Raw genomic sequence first — 16,828 nt, 5'->3', positions numbered from 1 at the left:
GTACCGGTCAAGGCTACTAAACCAATTATCCTTTCGGTATATTGATTATGCCGGTTAGGGCCACAATCAACTCTCTAATTTAGGCATTACGCCGGTTAAGGCCGCAATATCTAAAATTAGAGGCCTAGAGTGCAAGATAATAGAGACCCAAGCAAGCTTAGCTACAATTAAGCTAACTAATGGTTACCACACTTAAATCCTAGATGCAACAAAACCAATAAGTTGTCAATTTATCAATCTATTCATCACAATTGCCCACAACATAATTTCAAAGGGTGACAAAGCCTAGAAACATGCTTCTAAGGACCAATAAATTCGGATTTAAAGCATACACAATGAAAATTGCATTTATTAAAATTAAAGCATCAATATTTATACAAGATGAGTTAGGGCTTCACAACCCTAACTCCCAAAATTAAACTACTCACAACCCATTATCAAATACATCATCAAATACATAAGAAATTAAGAGAAATGATAGAGGAGAGAATGAACACAAGCTAAGCTCACAAATTGCTAGAGGCAAATATGAACCCAACTTGAAATTAAGTCCCCACTCTTTACCAAAGTCAAAATCCCTTGTGGTGATGAAGCCTTGATGAAGTAAAGTGAAAACCTTTAATTCCTCCTTCCAATCTTGAGAGAAAATGGTAAGAGATTTAAAAATGGAGGAGAAGGAGGAGAGGAGAGGAGAGAGAGCAGCCCAAAGGGGCTGCCTCTATTTTAGGTGTGCTGCGGCTTGTGTTCTCTGGTGTGCGGCATGTGGGAGAAGAAAAATATGGGGAGAGTGGATTATTAGGTTTAATTGGGTGTGTGGCTGGTATGAGAGGAAGGAAGAAGAGAGAGGGACATGTGGCAGCATGGGATAGGAGGGAGGAAAAAGAAAAGAAAAAGAAAAAAAACAAAGAAAGAAGAAGAGGTAGCACGTGGGGGAGAAAGAAAAGAGATGGAGATGTGATGCCAATGCTGATGTCAATATGACGTCATCACATCAGAATTTTATTTATTTATTTATTTTTTTTTTCTTTCTTCTTTTCTTCACCTTTCTTCTTTCTTTCTTTTCCGGTTTCCCCATTATTTCTTTCTTCTCTCTTCTCAATACACTTCCACACATATTATCAGAGATAATTGGATTCCGCTCCTTTAATGGTGTTGACCACGGTTGACCCGCATTGACTATTTAGTCATTTTGTCGGAAACTCCAATTTGCTCCAATTTCACACAATTTTATCTCGTTTTCGCAATTCCGCTTATTTTCTACAAAGTAAATAAAAATGGATTAATTACATATTAATTGACATGAGGATTTGCTTATTTATAGTGTTTTAGATATAATTACACGCATATAAATGCTTATAATCAGTTCTTTAGAAGTTGAGGACATGGATCATGTGGAAATGGTGCTTAAGTACATTGAGGATGATGGAGATCTCCGTCGTTGGAGCCTACCGGATATTAAACGCCCTAATTATTGGACTTGTAGTCAATCGCTCAAAGTTGAATTGCTTTACTAATCCATACATGTATGAAATGGTTTGGAATGTAAACCTTAATATGACGAAAACACCTGGGAACTATGATAGGAGCATTTTAATGCAGTATTTTAATAGTTAATTCCTCACATTTTGCTTAGTTAATTCCTTAACTGAATCGATTTTTAATTCAATTTCTATTTTTAGGTACATTGGAGTAGATGAAGGTGAAATGAGCGTTAGGTCCATAATTACCTGGAAATGATGGAGAAAAATGGAAATGTACTAAAAGATCAATTTTACACATATTCCTACTCCGGCTAGGAGAAACCAAGCCAAGCAAAGAAGTAAGAGCGGCCGCCTGACTAAATGAACTTCAAATGAGCTGAAACCTTCCAGATCCATTCTAGACACCCAAAGGAACATTTCTTATGAAGAGTGCCAGAGCAAACTATGAGTGGAAGGCCTTCAAACAATCAGCCCAATTTTCTACAGAAGCAAAACCGGAAAACTGGACCTGTAAGAGGTCCAGCAGCATTTCCGGCCCAACCACATGGCAATACATTCTGAAATTTTACCACAATGATCTACACTCATAGTGGAACATTTCATATGAAGAAGTCAAAGGCTAAAACTGAGTTCTTAGTGGAGATAAAAATTAAAGGAATAAAGGAAGAGAAAGTGATCTCACCTAACAAATCCACTAAGTGTTTAAGTGCTCTCACCTAACAAATCCACCAAGTGTTTAAGTGCTCAAACCTAACCCATTATGATTTGTTTAAAAGCCAAATAGTGTTGCTTGGAAGCCTATAAATAGAGACCAATTCACCATTTCATAACACCAATTCCTTCATCCATTTCATCTTCTTTGTCTCTCCATTTCCTTTCCATTTTCCTTCTCCATTCTCTAGTTGCAAAGTTCTGCATTTTCAAGCAAGGAGAGGAAGAAGAAGAATGAGCCGTGAAGATCATATCCTCCATCATCCACCTTGAAGGCTTGCTTCCAAGATTCAAGATCCAACCATCTAGCTCTCCATCTCCATCTCCCCTCACGGTGTAATTCATTCTTTTTCCTTGTAATGATCTTTTGTTTTCCTTGTTTGATTTCGTATGAACTTGTTTCTAGTTAACAATAATGTTTAGGGCAAAGTTTAAGCCCAATTTCTATGTTTAAATAAAGTTTTCGAATTCTATAATTGTGATTCTAAGTTGCTTATGTGAGTTTGTTCGATTAAATTTGCTTTACAGAAAACTTTTATATGTTTATCTTATTTGGGTCGACACTTATAGGATTTGCATGTAATTGGTGCTAGGTTTAAGAACATGAAATCGACTTTTCGTTTTGTGTAACTTGAATCAAAAGTAGTAAAGGTTCTGGACAAGAATCGAATTTAATTGAAGAGGATTGCAATTAGGTGGACTTTTCCATAACTAAGTTGTACACTTGAGTTGATAGCCTTTCTCTATGTCTAATGCGTTGAACATGTCATGATTGACTAGCTTTCTAGGGCTTGATTGCATGTTTGATAGGATTAATCTAGGTGCTTTCGCTTAGGTTAATTAGCATTGAAAAGTAAAATATGGGAAATCATTTGCTTTCGAATGTTTCACATGATCAACTCCTCTCTCATGACTTGGAAGAACAATTATAGGGTTTGAATCGAATTTGATTATATGGAATTGATTTTGATCTTTGTTCCTTGCATATATGTTTTTACATTTTCTTTATTTTATTTATCTTAATTTTCAATTCTATAATTCTTAAACCCCCCCTTTTTATTTTGTTACTTGTATATATTTCTATTCTTTATTTTATTTTTGTAAATAATACTTTATTATTTTAATTCTTTATTTGTTTATACAATTGTATATATTTATATTCTTTATTTTATTTTTGTAAATAATACTTTTCTTTATTTGTTTCACAATTACAGGTGTACCCTCAATCCCCGGAATAGAACGATCCCTATTTGCTTATACTACTAACGATAATTTTCAGGGTTAAATTATGCGCTTGCTTTTAGCGCGTCAAACTATGTTTGGGAATTGAGATATAAGTTATCCTTATATATGAATTTGTAACCAGTAAAAAAAAAATCTTGCTAATACAATATAGTAGAATCTGTTAAAATCCAAATAAATCTTACCAATAAAATATAGTAGAATTTGTTCAAATCTATATGGAATTAAAACAATCCGTGGATTCTGCAAAGTCCATGAGAATCCATGAATTATAAAAAGTCAAATAGAATCATTTAAAATCCAAATTGAATACACCCCCCTTACTTGGGGAACAAACCGCCATTATTTCTGCTTTTATGGCTACATTTATTTACACATTTATGATGACAATTATTACTGCACTAATAACGGTTAATAATTGCGTACTTACGATGGTTATTCATTGCGTATTTATGATAGGCATTCATTACGCACTTATAATAGTAATCATTGTGCGTAATTATTGTTGTAATAATCGCCGCATTCATGACTGAAATTTAACGTCATACTAACTACGGAGTTAATCGCCTTAATTGCGGGCCTAGCTAGCAGAATTTAACCATTCCCACATCCCCTCTCCTGCTCTCCAGATAACCAAATCACTCTTTTTCCCTCCAAATCTGGACCCCAGTTTCCATTGTGCAGTCATAATCATCTTTTACTAAATCCTCATCAAAGGCCAAAAGTCGTATGTGAAACAGCCAAGGCTGTAGCTTTAGCTCTCCCTACCACTGGAATTAATAATGTTACGTAATTGAGATTTCTGGAATTAATAATGTTATGTTTCTTAGTAGTGGAGTAGAGAGAGTTGGAATTCGATGGATTACCAGGACGTCGAGCCGAAGTGATGACTTACTTAGGGAACAAACCGCCATTATTTCTGCTTTTATGACTACATTTATTTACACACTTATGATGACAATTATTACTGCACTAATAACGGTTAATAATTGTGTATTTACGATGGTTATTCATTGCGTATTTATGATGGTCATTCATTGCGCACTTATAATTGTAATCATTGTGCGTAGTTATTGTTGTAATAATCGACGCATTCATGACTGAAATTTAACGTCATACTAACTATGGAGTTAATCGCCTTAATTGCGGGCCTAGCTAGCAGAATTTAACCACTCCCACATCCCCTCTCCCGCTCTCCAGATAACCAAATCACTCTTTTTCCCTCCAAATCTGGACCCAGTTTCCATTGTGCAGTCATAATCATCTTTTACTAAACCCTCATCAACGGCCAAAAGTCGTATGTGAAATAGCCAAGGCTGTAGCTTTAGCTCTCCCTACTGCTGGAATTAATAATGTTACGTAATTGAGATTCCTGGAATTAATAATGTTACGTTTCTTAGTAGTGGAGTAGAGAGAGTTGGAATTCGATTGATTACTAGGACGTCGAGCCGAAGTGATGACTTACTTGGGGAACAAACCGTCATTATTTTTGCTTTTATGACTACATTTATTTATACACTTATGATGACAATTATTACTGCACTAATAACGGTTAATAATTGCGTATTTATGATGGTCATTCATTGCGTATTTATGATGGTCATTCATTGCGCACTTATAATCGTAATCATTGTGCGTAGTTATTGTTGTAATAATCGACTGAAATTTAACGTCATACTAACTACGGAGTTAATCGCCTTAATTGCGGGCCTAGCTAGCATAATTTAACCACTCCCACATCCCCTCTCCCGCTCTCCAGATAACCAAATCAGTCTTTTTCCCTCCAAATCTGGACCCCAATTTCCATTGTGCAGTCATAATCATCTTTTACTAAACCCTCATCAACGGCCAAAAGTCGTCTGTGAAACAGCCAAGGCTGTAGATTTAGCTCTCCCCACCGCTGGAATTAATAATGTTACGTAATTGAGATTCCAAACGTGCCTTCTGGTAATAAAACCTTAAAAAGACACTCGCAAAGACTCCTGTCTGCGAGATCTCTCCACCTCTCTCTCTCTCTCTCTCTCTCTCTCTCCTCTCTCTTTTTGAGCCTTCTTCCATTTTTTGGCTACACATTTTGAGTTTGATTGCCTTTCCATACTTGCCTCATTTGTGGCCATGTACCCTTCTATCTTTCGCTGGATTTGCTATTGAATGTGATTAATTGTAGCCAGCTAAAACACTCACTATATATATATATATATATATATATATTTTACAGCCAGAAACAAATACACGAATGCAATATCAAAGTTTGCATCTTTCTGTTCTGTGGTTCAATTTTTCCATTTCTTAGGTGGTAGAGAGATTGAAACAGAGCAGACCCAAGATGAAGTTTTTGTGGGTTGGCATTGTTGTAGTGCTAGTTTTCACCAAATGGGCTAATGGGTTTGCGGAGCATAGTTTTAATGAAACAGAGCTGTCCTGGTTGGAGGGCTATGGAGAATCCAAGGCTGCTGTAACTGGGGTGATGGTAGGACTAACCCTTATTCCAGGAGCTGGTGCCAAAGGAGCAGGTACATTCACTCCTATAATTAGCTAACCATTACTGTGTTTTTCTTTATTTTTTTATCCAAATTTTGGACTTTTTGCTTGGTCTTGGTAGATAAAGATTGTATCTTTTCTCTGTCTAGTATCATTTCTGGGTTTATTTGAGTTAATAGGATTGCATGTGGTTAGTGGCATGGTAATCTAAATCTGGATTGCTTTGTCCTCTATCTATTTATTGTTTACTGTAAATTGCATTTACATGATAATAGTTGTCCTGAAAACATTAATTGCAGTCCTGCTTGTTACTTGAAATTCTGTTTCCTTTGCTTTTCTCCTTCCAATTCAAGTTTTCCTTAATTTGTAGTTCACTGTGTGAGACTGTGAGTAAGATTCTCTCTTCTGCCTGCTGGAATTGGTAGCATACTACCTTTCAGACGCTTTCATAAATTGTTGTTAGATGTGTTAATCTATGTGTGCCCTGACCTATCTTGTGATGTTGTTTTCATTGTAATTGTCAATCTATTGTTTTTAAGTTCATTTGGTAAATCCTGTCTTAATCACTGTTCAGTTGATCATTGAATTGACTTGACACGCTTGATGCTTTTGTATTTTGAGATCTGTTTCATTTTTTTTTGTCCTAATTTACCTACTTTGCTTTTGACCCTTGCAGTCTGCCTGGATGGAACCCTACCCGGATATCATTTGCATCGTGGGTACGGGTCAGGAGCAAATAGCTGGCTTATTCAATTGGAGGTGTGTGAGATAAATCTGAAACAGTGACATCATTTAGTTATGCACTTACGTATAGTTGTTGACTGTTACATAGCAATTCCTGATCATATCATTTAACATTTACATTTATGCTTAATGAACTTGTGATAAGAAATATCTTTAAGATGGTTTTTTAAAATTCTGACTTTATAGAACTTGACTTGAATAAATATCTTGTGTAGGGGGGAGGATGGTGTAACACCATTAGAAATTGTGTTTACCGCAAAACAACCAGGCGGGGATCATCAAAATTTATGGAAAAACAGTTGCTATTTACCGGAATACTAAGCAATAAAGCTGAAGAAAATCCAGGTTCATTCCTCGAACTAAATTTTAAATTGTCAAACACTGAAATCTTCTTATCCTGCGTACTTGGGCTATTTGTGGATTTAGCAGTCTTACAGTTATCTTATCATATGGTGATGATGCAGATTTTTTCAACTGGAATAGAGTAAAGCTTCGCTATTGTGATGGTGCTTCTTTTTCTGGGGATAGTGAAAATAAGGTTGGTGGGATTTTAATCTTTTTCACCGCATTGTGGTGTTGGCTGCTATAAGTTGAGCAACGAAGATATAAATTCAGATGGTTCTAGTGCTTCTCTATAGGACTTAAAATTGACCTCTATACTTTCCTATATTACAATATCTACAGTTGCAGAAAGATTCACCTATAAGACTAGTGGTACAGAGGTACACTGAAGAGAATGAACTATGATATATAAAACTAATAAATCCAACATGATTCTGTCAGTGAAGAATGGTACATAAATGTTATTTTTATTTTTTTTTTAAATTAAATTTTTTTATATGTATATACCAGATGCTAAACCGTAATGATTCTGGTTTCAGGCAGCACAACTACAATTCAGAGGACAACGTATATGGTTGTCTGCAATGGAAGATTTGATGTCAAAGGGCATGCGCTATGCTAAGCAGGTATTGTATTTCTTTCGCTGATGGTCTATTCTCATTCCCATATTATGGCACATCTTGCAACTTATTTAACTTCCTATTTCAGGCTCTTCTTTCAGGTTGCTCTGCTGGCGGCCTTGCATCTATTTTGCACTGCGATGAGTTCCAGGGCTTATTTTCAAGAAGTACAAAAGTGAAGTGCCTAAGTGATGCTGGATTGTTTCTTGATGCGTAAGCACTAACCTTGACGCGCGTACTTTTTGTGCACAGTTGCTATGGAGAAATATTCTAGATATTTATTGACACTTGGAATTTGATTGCTTGTCCTGTAGGGCTGATGTTTCTGGTGGACGCACACTCAGGAATTTATATGGTGGTGTTGTTGGCTTGCAGGTATTGACCCGATCTTATTTACTGAAATTTTAAGTTTTGGATTCATGGACTTTTCTTCTGTAAGCTTTGGGACCATGCTTTGAATGTATACTTGTGGAAATTATTCTGATTATCACAGGGGGTGCAACAAACTCTACCACGCATTTGTCTTAACCATCTTGATCCTACATCGGTAATCATTTCTTCTTTTTATTTTTCAAGTCCTTGATTTGAAGAATAGGTGGAAACATAAGAAATAATTTCTAACCACCTTCTCTTATGTTTTGACAAAGTACCTTTATGTTTTCCTTTTGCAGTGCTTCTTCCCTCAGAACTTAATCAACAGCATTAAAACCCCACTGTTTATACTCAATGCAGCATATGATTCATGGCAGGTAATTCTTTAATTTTGTAGGGTCTGAGTATTTTATTCTAGCTGAAATTTGTAATGTACAAAATAATTTAGGCTTTGGTGAAAGAATGTATGCTAATATTTCCCTACATGAAATCAGATCCAATCCAGTTTAGCTCCACCATCAGCAGATCCTCACGGTTACTGGAAGAACTGCAGATTAAATCATGCAAAGTGTTCCCCAGAACAGATTCAATATCTGCAAGGTAGTCCCCATATATTTGAACTGTTAACTCTTGAAACGTACTAGCAATGAAACAAAGTGACTAAATTTGGATCGTTTGTTTATGACTAACAGGATTCAGGAATCAAATGCTCAATGTAGTGAAACAATTTGCGCAGTCTGATAAAAATGGGTTGTTTATAAATTCATGCTTTGCTCATTGCCAAAGTGAGAGGCAGGATACATGGTTTGCTGACAATTCTCCAGTCATCAGAAACAAGGTGAGCCTGATGCATGGAAATGAATATATTAAGTTCCAATAGCAACAAGTTTGATATATCTAATGCCATGTGTGATCTCGACAATATGCAGGCAATTGCACTAGCTGTTGGGGATTGGTATTTTGAACGAACCGGTGTTAAGGGTGCTAAGGAAGTTGATTGTCCATACCCTTGTGACAACTCTTGCCATAATCTGGTCTTCCAAGAAGCATAGAGTAATCAGCTGGCTCTTTACATTTTAATAATTATTCCCCTTATGAAATAGTCTTGTAATTCAATTGAAATTGATAGAAGACAATAAACCTGAAGGCCTGCTGAGAAGTGCAAATGTCATCAGCAAGGTCTTCATATTTTTAGGTACTAATGTAATGTTTCCAATAAACTCATTCCTGTATTAGTAATTCAGTAGCACATCAATGAAAATGTCTGCAACTCTTCATTGCAGCCTTTTCAATGTGGTATGATCCAAATGGGAAAATCAACAGACATCAAGGAACTAGTTCTTTGTGTGTTTCATTTTTCCAATCTATTAGTAAAATGGAAAAGAAGAAGAATTAAGCATGAGATAAAGACATAAAGGGTAAACCAGATCTTGTTCAGTCAACTTCTAAATGAACAAGAACGAAGTCGTTCTTTTACGTTCTTTTCTCTGTCAATTAGATATTGTTTATAGCTTTCCCGATCTTGTCTCTTTTAGACTTTGGGATAGAAGAAGGGCCACCATAGCTTGCTTCTGCTTGATCCGTGGATCTAATATAGCTGGTTGTTCTTCTATATAATATGTTGTAGACCTTTACTATAGTTAATTGATTTGTTATCGGCAAGTTGGGTACACATTGCTTTCAACCTCCTAAAATAATTAGTGAGACTCTGCAGTACTTGATACACAGCAATCTTGTTGGGTATAGCAGTTGAATTCATAGTCCGAGTTTTTCCATACTAAGGTAGTAGAGAGGTTGAAGCGTCATGGTGAGGTTCTTGTGGGTTTGCATTGTAGTAGCATTTTGTTTCAGCAAATGGGTTGATGGGTTTGTGCAGTACAGTCAGAGAGGAGATCCCAAAACTGAAATTATAAATAACACACTGATGGTATCGATAACCCTCATTCGAGGAGCTGAGGCCAAAGGAGCAGGTACTTTTCAGTGTTCTGTTTTCTTTTGTCATTTTCTGGACACTTTAATGGAAACTTAGTGCAGCAAAACTGACTTAGGGCAAGCATATCTCAATTCTTAGTGACAGTGAGTTGAGAATTTAGATAGCTAGAATGCTAGATACAAGTACTTTTGAGGTTCTGTCTCGTTTGTTCTGGTGCAATCTACCTATCACTTGTGATTTGGGCTCCTGTAGTCTGCTTGGATGGAACATTGCCTGCTTATTATTTTAACCGTGGACATGGGTCAGGGGCAAATAGTTGGGTCGTTCACTTTCAGGTAAACAGTAACTTTGTTTACTCATGCACTGTTGTTTCATTATATCCTCTTGCTTATTTTCATGTTGTGGTAGGGTGGAGGATGGTGTAGCAACATCACAGAATGTGTTGCTCGCACAAAAACTCAGTTTGGATCATCAAGATACATGTTACCAGAGACGGGGTTCACTGGAATATTAAGCTTCAAAGCTGAAGAAAATCCAGGTTTCGTTATCAAACTTGATGTTAGATTGTTGAACGCTGATGACTGTGTTCTGTACCTAGCTCTCTTGAGACTTGGACCCTTATCATCTCATACATCATTGCAGATTTTTTCAACTGGAATAGAGTACTGATTCCCTCTTGTGATGGTGCTTCTTATTCTGGGGACAGTGAAAATAAGGTGTGTAGGATGATCTCCATTTGCATTCTACCTCAAATAGTGGTATTGATTATATAGTTGTGTTTACACCGATAAGGGTATGGATCGGCTAGTGCTCACTTAACTATTTTCTATTTTCAATCATATCTCAGATGCTAAAATAGAGACTCATGTTGCTTTTAGGAAGCACAACTACATTTTAGAGGACAGCGTATGTGGTTGACTTTCATGGAAGAGTTGATGTCATTGGGCATGCGCCATGCCAAGAGGGTAAAGTTATGTTCTTGCTTAAGATTTATTTGATTATATTCTGTTCCAATCTCATGGCAATTTTGCAACTTATCAACGACTTCTCTTTCAGGCTCTTATTTCTGGTTGTTCTGCTGGCGGTCTGACATCTATTTTGCACTGTGATAAGTTTCGTGGCTTATTTAAAAAAAGTACTAAAGTGAAGTGCCTGAGTGATGCTGGATTTTTCCCTGACGAGTGAGTCTAGCTATTCTATATGCCTTTACTTACCTACATTACCATATGCAGACATGTTGATAGCTTGTTATTGACAGTTCAATAAATTTTCATTGGTGATCCTGTATGGAATTGTAGGGTCGATATTTCTGGTGAACCTACATTCAGAAATTTTTTTAGTGGTGTAGTAAGCTTGCAGGTATCACTTTGTTTAAATCAAGTCCATCTTGTATTCCTGGCCTTTTTCTACTATAAGCTAGGGCATCATGCTTTTAATGTATGCTTATGGAAAATCACGACTTATCACAGGGGGTGAAAAAAAATCTGCCACGCTTTTGTACTAGACACCTTGACCCTACTTCGGTATTTATTTCATCTTTTCTCTTGCACTATTTGATAAAGATTGGAAATTGATAAATTGTCCATTACTGCTTTGCTAGCTCTAAACTGATTCAGTGTCCAACCTTCCCTTTTTAATTTCCTTCCTTGCAGTGCTTCTTCCCTCAGAACTTAATCTCCGGAATCAAAACACCACTATTTATACTCAATTCAGCATATGACATATATCAGGTACCTGTTCAAGTTTATAGGATCTTATTTGAGAAGCATTCATTAACTTGTGTTTTACTTGAAACCAGTTTTACGCCATTTTAGTTCCGGCATCAACAGATCCCAATGGTTTGTGGGATAATTGCAAACTAAACCTTACAAATTGTTCTCCATCTCAGTTACAAATAATGAAAGGTAATCCCATACATGAGCAATAGTTTGAACTCTTAACACTGATAGCAGCTTCACATTCAATTTTTTTCTTTTCATTACAGGATACAGGAACCAAATGCTGAATCTACTAAAACCAATCTCCAAGTCTAAACAAAATGGGATGTCTGTGACTTCATGTTATGCGCACTGTCAAGCTCAGTATCAAGTGATGTGGCATGCTGATAACTCTACACTTATTGGAACCAAGGTGAGTTTGATCCAACTGATATATGAGGTTGTTATGTAGAACAAACTACAAGAAATTTGCATATGTGCTTAAGAATTAGAATTTCTAATTATCTAATGAACGTTACGTGGGATCAATAATTTTCAGACAATCTCACAATCTGTCGGAGATTGGTATTTTGATCGGGCAGAAATTAAGGTGTATGATGAAGGTTGCCACTATTTGGTTCCGCAGTGAGCAACGTTTTATGAATTGGCTAATGCATTTGGAATCAGTAGAAGATTACCATGAACAAGAAATACAGAAATGAAGACTATAATAACATATTTAATTAAGGCTGCTGGGAGGCGCAAGATGCAATCGGGAAGCATTTCGCATTGCTGTACTGCTTTGGTGAAAGCGCTTCATTTCATTATTCTGTATCCAATAAATGAAAACTGAAATGATTCTATACAACATGAATGGAATAATTGTACGAGTATCCGTTTTAAAGTGGGATGAAAAAAAAAAGAAGATGAAAATTCTGATTCTGGTGCTAGAAAATCAGTAGCATATCAATGAAAATGTTTGCAACTCATATTGAGGCATAGACTGATTGTGAAAACATTCAAATATGAAATTCATCAAGCACATGAAAAAAATATATATATTGAAACATTTTTTGTTCTGTATGTGTTGCGTTTGCAATTGATAAACAGATGGGATGGTAAACCAGATTTACAAGGTTGACAGACTAAATTGCTAAAACGCTAAGGATGGTTTGTGGACTTTAATACTAGGGAGCATGTTGAAGCATTAACCACTTCACATTCACACTCCACTGACTTTTGAACAGTCAACTCCAAGAAGAATCAAAATGAACCCTCTTTAACAGTTCATTTCATTCTATGTCAATTGGATATTGTTTAGTAGTTTTATGCCATGCTTGCCAATTATGGCTTGTCCTATTCAGACTTCAAGGTCTAGATAGAATAGCCCACCGTGGTTTTCTTCTCTCCTTCAATTTAATATACAGCTGGTGTTTCATCTAGATAACATGTTCTTGATTTTCAATATAATTAGTGGATATATATGTTACGCCAAGTTGGGTACATATTGCTTCGAGTCCTATTAAAAAATGTGTGAGATTCACGCTGTACTGAGACGTACACGAAAATTCATTTCAGTTGAGGAATTTAATTTCATTTTTATAGACTTGGGGTGGCAGAGGGATTGAAGCAGAGGAAGATCAAGAGCCATGTTGAAGTTCTTGTGGGTTTGCATTGTAATAGCAACTTTTTTCAGCAACTGGGTTGATGGGTTTGTTCAGTACAGCCATGAAGGAGATCCCAAGACTGAAATCATTAATAACACTCTGATGGTATCACTAACCCTCATTCAAGGAGCTGATGCCAAAGGAGCAGGTACCATAAGTTTTCTGTTTTCTTTTATCATTTCTTGGAAATTAGTGCAGCAAACAGATTATGCATGGTTGCAGTGAGTGTACATTTATTTATAAATATATGTCCTAGTCCGTGTTAATTATTTCCTAGTGACTGGTTTCAGATACTTACTGTTATCTCATATTTGCTGTGGCCTAATTTACTTGCTTGTTTATTACTGGCAGTCTGCTTGGATGGAACATTACCTGCTTATTATTTTCATCGGGGACACGGGTCAGGGAAAAAGAGTTGGCTCGTTCACTTTCAGGTCTGTGAGATAAATCAGAACCAATAACAAATTTTATAATGTATAGTTGTAGGCTTGTAGCATCATATCCATCTTCTTGCCGGAAGTATGTTTATAAAACATGTTGTGGCAGGGAGGAGGATGGTGTGGCAACATCACGGATTGTGTTGCTCGCAAGAAAACGCAGCTCGGATCATCAAATTTCATGCTACCAGAGACAGGATTCACCGGACTACTAAGCTATAAAGCTGAAGAAAATCCAGGTTTCCACCTCCAACTTTATGTTTAACTGTCAAAGGCTAATAATGCTCTTGGTTTAGCCGTCTTGACCCTTTGCCTTATCATAATATATGGGATTGCAGATTTCTTCAACTGGAATAGAGTAATGCTTCCCTCTTGTGACGGTGCTTCTTTTTCTGGGGACAGTGAAAATAAGGTTCGCAGGATGTTCTTGCCATTTACATTTACCTTATACTTCTCCATCTGTTTCCCATATATCTACAGATTTGCACCAAGTTAAACCATATGAACTTAGGAAGAGTATGGGAGATGTAGGTGAAAGAGAATAACCTAGTCTCGTATGTGTACACTGGATGCTAAAATATACTACTTCATTCTGCTTTTAGGAAGCACAACTGCAATTTAGAGGACATCGCATTTGGTTGGCTGCAATGGAAAAATTGATGTCATTGGGCATGCGCCACGCCAAGAAGGTGTGATATCTGCTCTTGCTTAAGATATATATATATATATATATATATATATATGCTTGATCCCATCTAATGGCTTTTCTGTCCCATATCATGACATATTTGCAACATATATTTCACTCCTATTTCAGGCTCTTATTTCTGGTTGCTCTGCTGGAGGTCTGACATCTATTTTGCACTGTGATAAGTTCCGGGGATTATTTCGAAGAAATACTGAAGTGAAGTGCCTCAGTGATGCTGGATTTTTCCTTGACTCGTGAGTAGTGTCCCCTTATTCTTTCCTGCATTATTGATTATTTGATATGCATATATGCATGTTCCTAGCTAGTCATTAACACCTAAATTTTTGTTCGAATGGTATTGTAGGGTTGACATATCTGGTGCACCAACATTCAGGAATTTTTTCAGTAATGTTGTAAGCTTGCAGGTATTAATTCACCACATTCGTGGCCAAGTCAAACTTGATCCAAACCCTCCTACTTCAATTTAATATCATCCATATAACTGCATACAAAGTGAAAAAAAAAAAAAGTCCTGATTGATACTTTGATCACCAAATTATGTAATTTATGCTTATAGAAACTGTTGTGATTTATCACAGGGGGTGAAAGAAAATCTGCCACACTTTTGTACTAGTCGCCTCGATCCTACTTCGGTATTTGTTTCTCTGCATTTCCTCTTACAATGTTTAATTTGAAAATAGAGGTTGTTCACTGCTGCTTGTTTTAACGAGGACATTCAGCTTACCCCAACCCCTTTATTTTGTCCTGCATTGCAGTGCTTCTTCCCTCAGAACTTACTTGCCGGCATTAAAACCCCGCTGTTTATACTTAACTCAGCATATGATTCTTTTCAGGTAATTGTTTATTTTTTAGTACTATCGGAAGCACATTACTAGACGATTAATTGCATTAACCTTTGTATCTTCCGACTTGAAATTAGTTCCAATTCAGCTTAGTCCCAGCATCAGCTGATCCCAACGGCTTATGGAACAGTTGCAAATTAAACGTTACCAACTGTTCCCCAACTCAGTTGCATATTCTGCAAGGTATTCCCATTATGAGCAGTTGAACTCTTTCTTGCAGCTTCAGAAACACAGTTATTACTAAACCTGTACTGCTATAACATGAGTTTTCTATCAAAACAGGATTCAGGAGTCAAATGCTACAGGCACTAAAGCCATTCTCAAAGTCTAATCAAAGTGGGATATTTATAGATTCATGCTATGCACACTGTCAGTCTCAGTTTCAGCTAACGTGGTATGCTGCCAATTCTACAATCATTGGAAACAAGGTGAGCTTGATCCAGCAGTAAACATTAAGTTACCATGCAGCATAAACCACCAAACAAGTTATCATGCAATATCTTCTTTAGAGTTCTACAGCATCTAATGTTATGTGTGATGAACGTTTTGCAGACAATCTCACAGTCCGTCGGAGATTGGTATTTCGACCGTGCAGAAGTTAAGGTCGTTGATAAAAGTTGCCACCATTTGGTTCTCCAATGAACAAAGTTCTATCAAATGGCTTATTTGCATTACATGGTCATCAATTCGCTTTATGCTAAATAAGAGAGTATACATAACTCAGCAGGTGATACTGTAAATAGAGTGAATGATCAGCCAAATTGATAGAACTTTGTAATGCAATTGAAATAGTGGAGAACTACAAGAAGAAATAAAATGAATAAATCAATAGCAATACCACAATAGAACATGAAAAGTGCATTCGTGCAGCAAGCTCTGCAAGTTTTTTTTTTTTTGGGAGCAAACTATCCTGCCATGCCTAAAATACATTATATACAGCCAACATGAATTTACACCATTCACTTCAAGCTACCTAAACGGCGATCTACTAGCAATCAGTTTCATAAACAGATCGAAGAAGCTAAGAGAGACTCTATTGAATGCCAAAGCAGTAGCAAAAATGTTGAAGTATCCTTAGGGATCGATGTAGACATGCATCCAACTCTCCTCTGTCGAGTCAAGAACGAGAGTTGAACAGAAGGAATTCTCTCAATCATTTGAAACAGTGAAATGGTGTTGGAATGATGGAACAGTGGAACAGTGCGGTGGTGTAATGTATGCCTAATGAGTACGTAGGAGTATTCAATACTTACTGTAGATGCATAGACTACTATACCAACCAAAGTAATTATATACGCAACATTGGATATGCTCAAAAGGCCTTTCACATATGACTTTTGCCCATCACTTTTTTGAAAGAAATTGGATGTCAATCCATTAATAGAAAAGGTGATTAACAATACACAGTGACCACCCCTGAAAGACATGATGCTTAGGAGGCTCTAGAGCAACCTACATAAAGCTAACTTTGATAAGAAGCACAAAAGTAACCAGTAACCTGACACTATTATGGTTATCTCCAAACAATTCAAAATCTGACCCTAATTTAT

The 16,828-nt window shown here is 36.6% G+C and overlaps 3 protein-coding genes across 4 annotated transcripts; all 3 read left to right on the top strand.

Moving 5' to 3' along the window:
• Window positions 1-5,495: 5,495 nt before the first annotated feature.
• On the top strand, window positions 5,496-9,270 carry LOC112192082 (pectin acetylesterase 12). The gene is made up of 12 exons (XM_024331614.2): window positions 5,496-5,947; window positions 6,592-6,674; window positions 6,875-7,004; window positions 7,124-7,197; window positions 7,541-7,627; window positions 7,710-7,834; window positions 7,936-7,996; window positions 8,115-8,168; window positions 8,293-8,370; window positions 8,488-8,593; window positions 8,686-8,831; window positions 8,923-9,270. Exons 1-12 carry the CDS (start codon window positions 5,761-5,763, stop codon window positions 9,043-9,045), a joined length of 1,254 nt encoding a protein of 417 aa, XP_024187382.1. The 5' UTR covers window positions 5,496-5,760; the 3' UTR covers window positions 9,046-9,270.
• A 152-nt stretch (window positions 9,271-9,422) lies between these two features.
• LOC112192084 (pectin acetylesterase 12) lies at window positions 9,423-12,513 on the top strand. Of its 2 annotated transcripts, none has more exons than XM_024331619.2 (12): window positions 9,423-9,963; window positions 10,179-10,261; window positions 10,335-10,464; window positions 10,569-10,642; window positions 10,805-10,891; window positions 10,983-11,107; window positions 11,225-11,285; window positions 11,396-11,449; window positions 11,579-11,656; window positions 11,725-11,830; window positions 11,911-12,056; window positions 12,183-12,513. In XM_024331619.2, the coding sequence occupies exons 1-12, from the start codon at window positions 9,798-9,800 to the stop codon at window positions 12,270-12,272; spliced, it is 1,200 nt and encodes a 399-aa protein (XP_024187387.1). In that variant the 5' UTR covers window positions 9,423-9,797; the 3' UTR covers window positions 12,273-12,513. The 2 variants fall into 2 exon arrangements, with proteins under 2 accessions (XP_024187387.1, XP_040372516.1); XM_040516582.1 differs by having other exon boundaries at window positions 11,384-11,449.
• Window positions 12,514-13,158: 645 nt separating this feature from the next.
• Window positions 13,159-16,195, top strand: LOC112192083 (pectin acetylesterase 10). Its single transcript, XM_024331615.2, has 12 exons — window positions 13,159-13,438; window positions 13,642-13,724; window positions 13,837-13,966; window positions 14,066-14,139; window positions 14,330-14,416; window positions 14,545-14,669; window positions 14,780-14,840; window positions 15,015-15,068; window positions 15,192-15,269; window positions 15,356-15,461; window positions 15,561-15,706; window positions 15,831-16,195. The coding sequence occupies exons 1-12, from the start codon at window positions 13,273-13,275 to the stop codon at window positions 15,918-15,920; spliced, it is 1,200 nt and encodes a 399-aa protein (XP_024187383.1). The 5' UTR covers window positions 13,159-13,272; the 3' UTR covers window positions 15,921-16,195.
• The last annotated feature ends 633 nt before the right edge of the window (window positions 16,196-16,828 follow it).

The sequence above is a fragment of the Rosa chinensis genome, chromosome 3 (assembly GCF_002994745.2).
Source record: "Rosa chinensis cultivar Old Blush chromosome 3, RchiOBHm-V2, whole genome shotgun sequence".
NCBI lineage: Eukaryota > Viridiplantae > Streptophyta > Magnoliopsida > Rosales > Rosaceae > Rosa > Rosa chinensis.
Note: the sequence above shows the minus strand (reverse complement) of the source record. Positions and strands in the feature narration are given on the sequence as shown.

Bases quoted from the DNA above. Each gene is read 5' to 3' on its own strand.
- LOC112192082 (XM_024331614.2), top strand. From the start codon at position 5,761: ATGAAGTTTTTGTGGGTTGGCATTGTTGTAGTGCTAGTTTTCACCAAA. The intron at 8,594-8,685 runs GTAGTCCCCATA...TATGACTAACAG, and splicing joins ACAGATTCAATATCTGCAAG to GATTCAGGAATCAAATGCTC. The intron at 8,832-8,922 runs GTGAGCCTGATG...GACAATATGCAG, and splicing joins CTCCAGTCATCAGAAACAAG to GCAATTGCACTAGCTGTTGG.
- LOC112192084 (XM_040516582.1), top strand. From the start codon at position 9,798: ATGGTGAGGTTCTTGTGGGTTTGCATTGTAGTAGCATTTTGTTTCAGC. The intron at 10,465-10,568 runs GTTTCGTTATCA...ACATCATTGCAG, and splicing joins CAAAGCTGAAGAAAATCCAG to ATTTTTTCAACTGGAATAGA. The intron at 12,057-12,182 runs GTGAGTTTGATC...AATAATTTTCAG, and splicing joins CTACACTTATTGGAACCAAG to ACAATCTCACAATCTGTCGG.
- LOC112192083 (XM_024331615.2), top strand. From the start codon at position 13,273: ATGTTGAAGTTCTTGTGGGTTTGCATTGTAATAGCAACTTTTTTCAGC. The intron at 14,841-15,014 runs GTATTAATTCAC...GATTTATCACAG, and splicing joins GTAATGTTGTAAGCTTGCAG to GGGGTGAAAGAAAATCTGCC. The intron at 15,069-15,191 runs GTATTTGTTTCT...CCTGCATTGCAG, and splicing joins GTCGCCTCGATCCTACTTCG to TGCTTCTTCCCTCAGAACTT.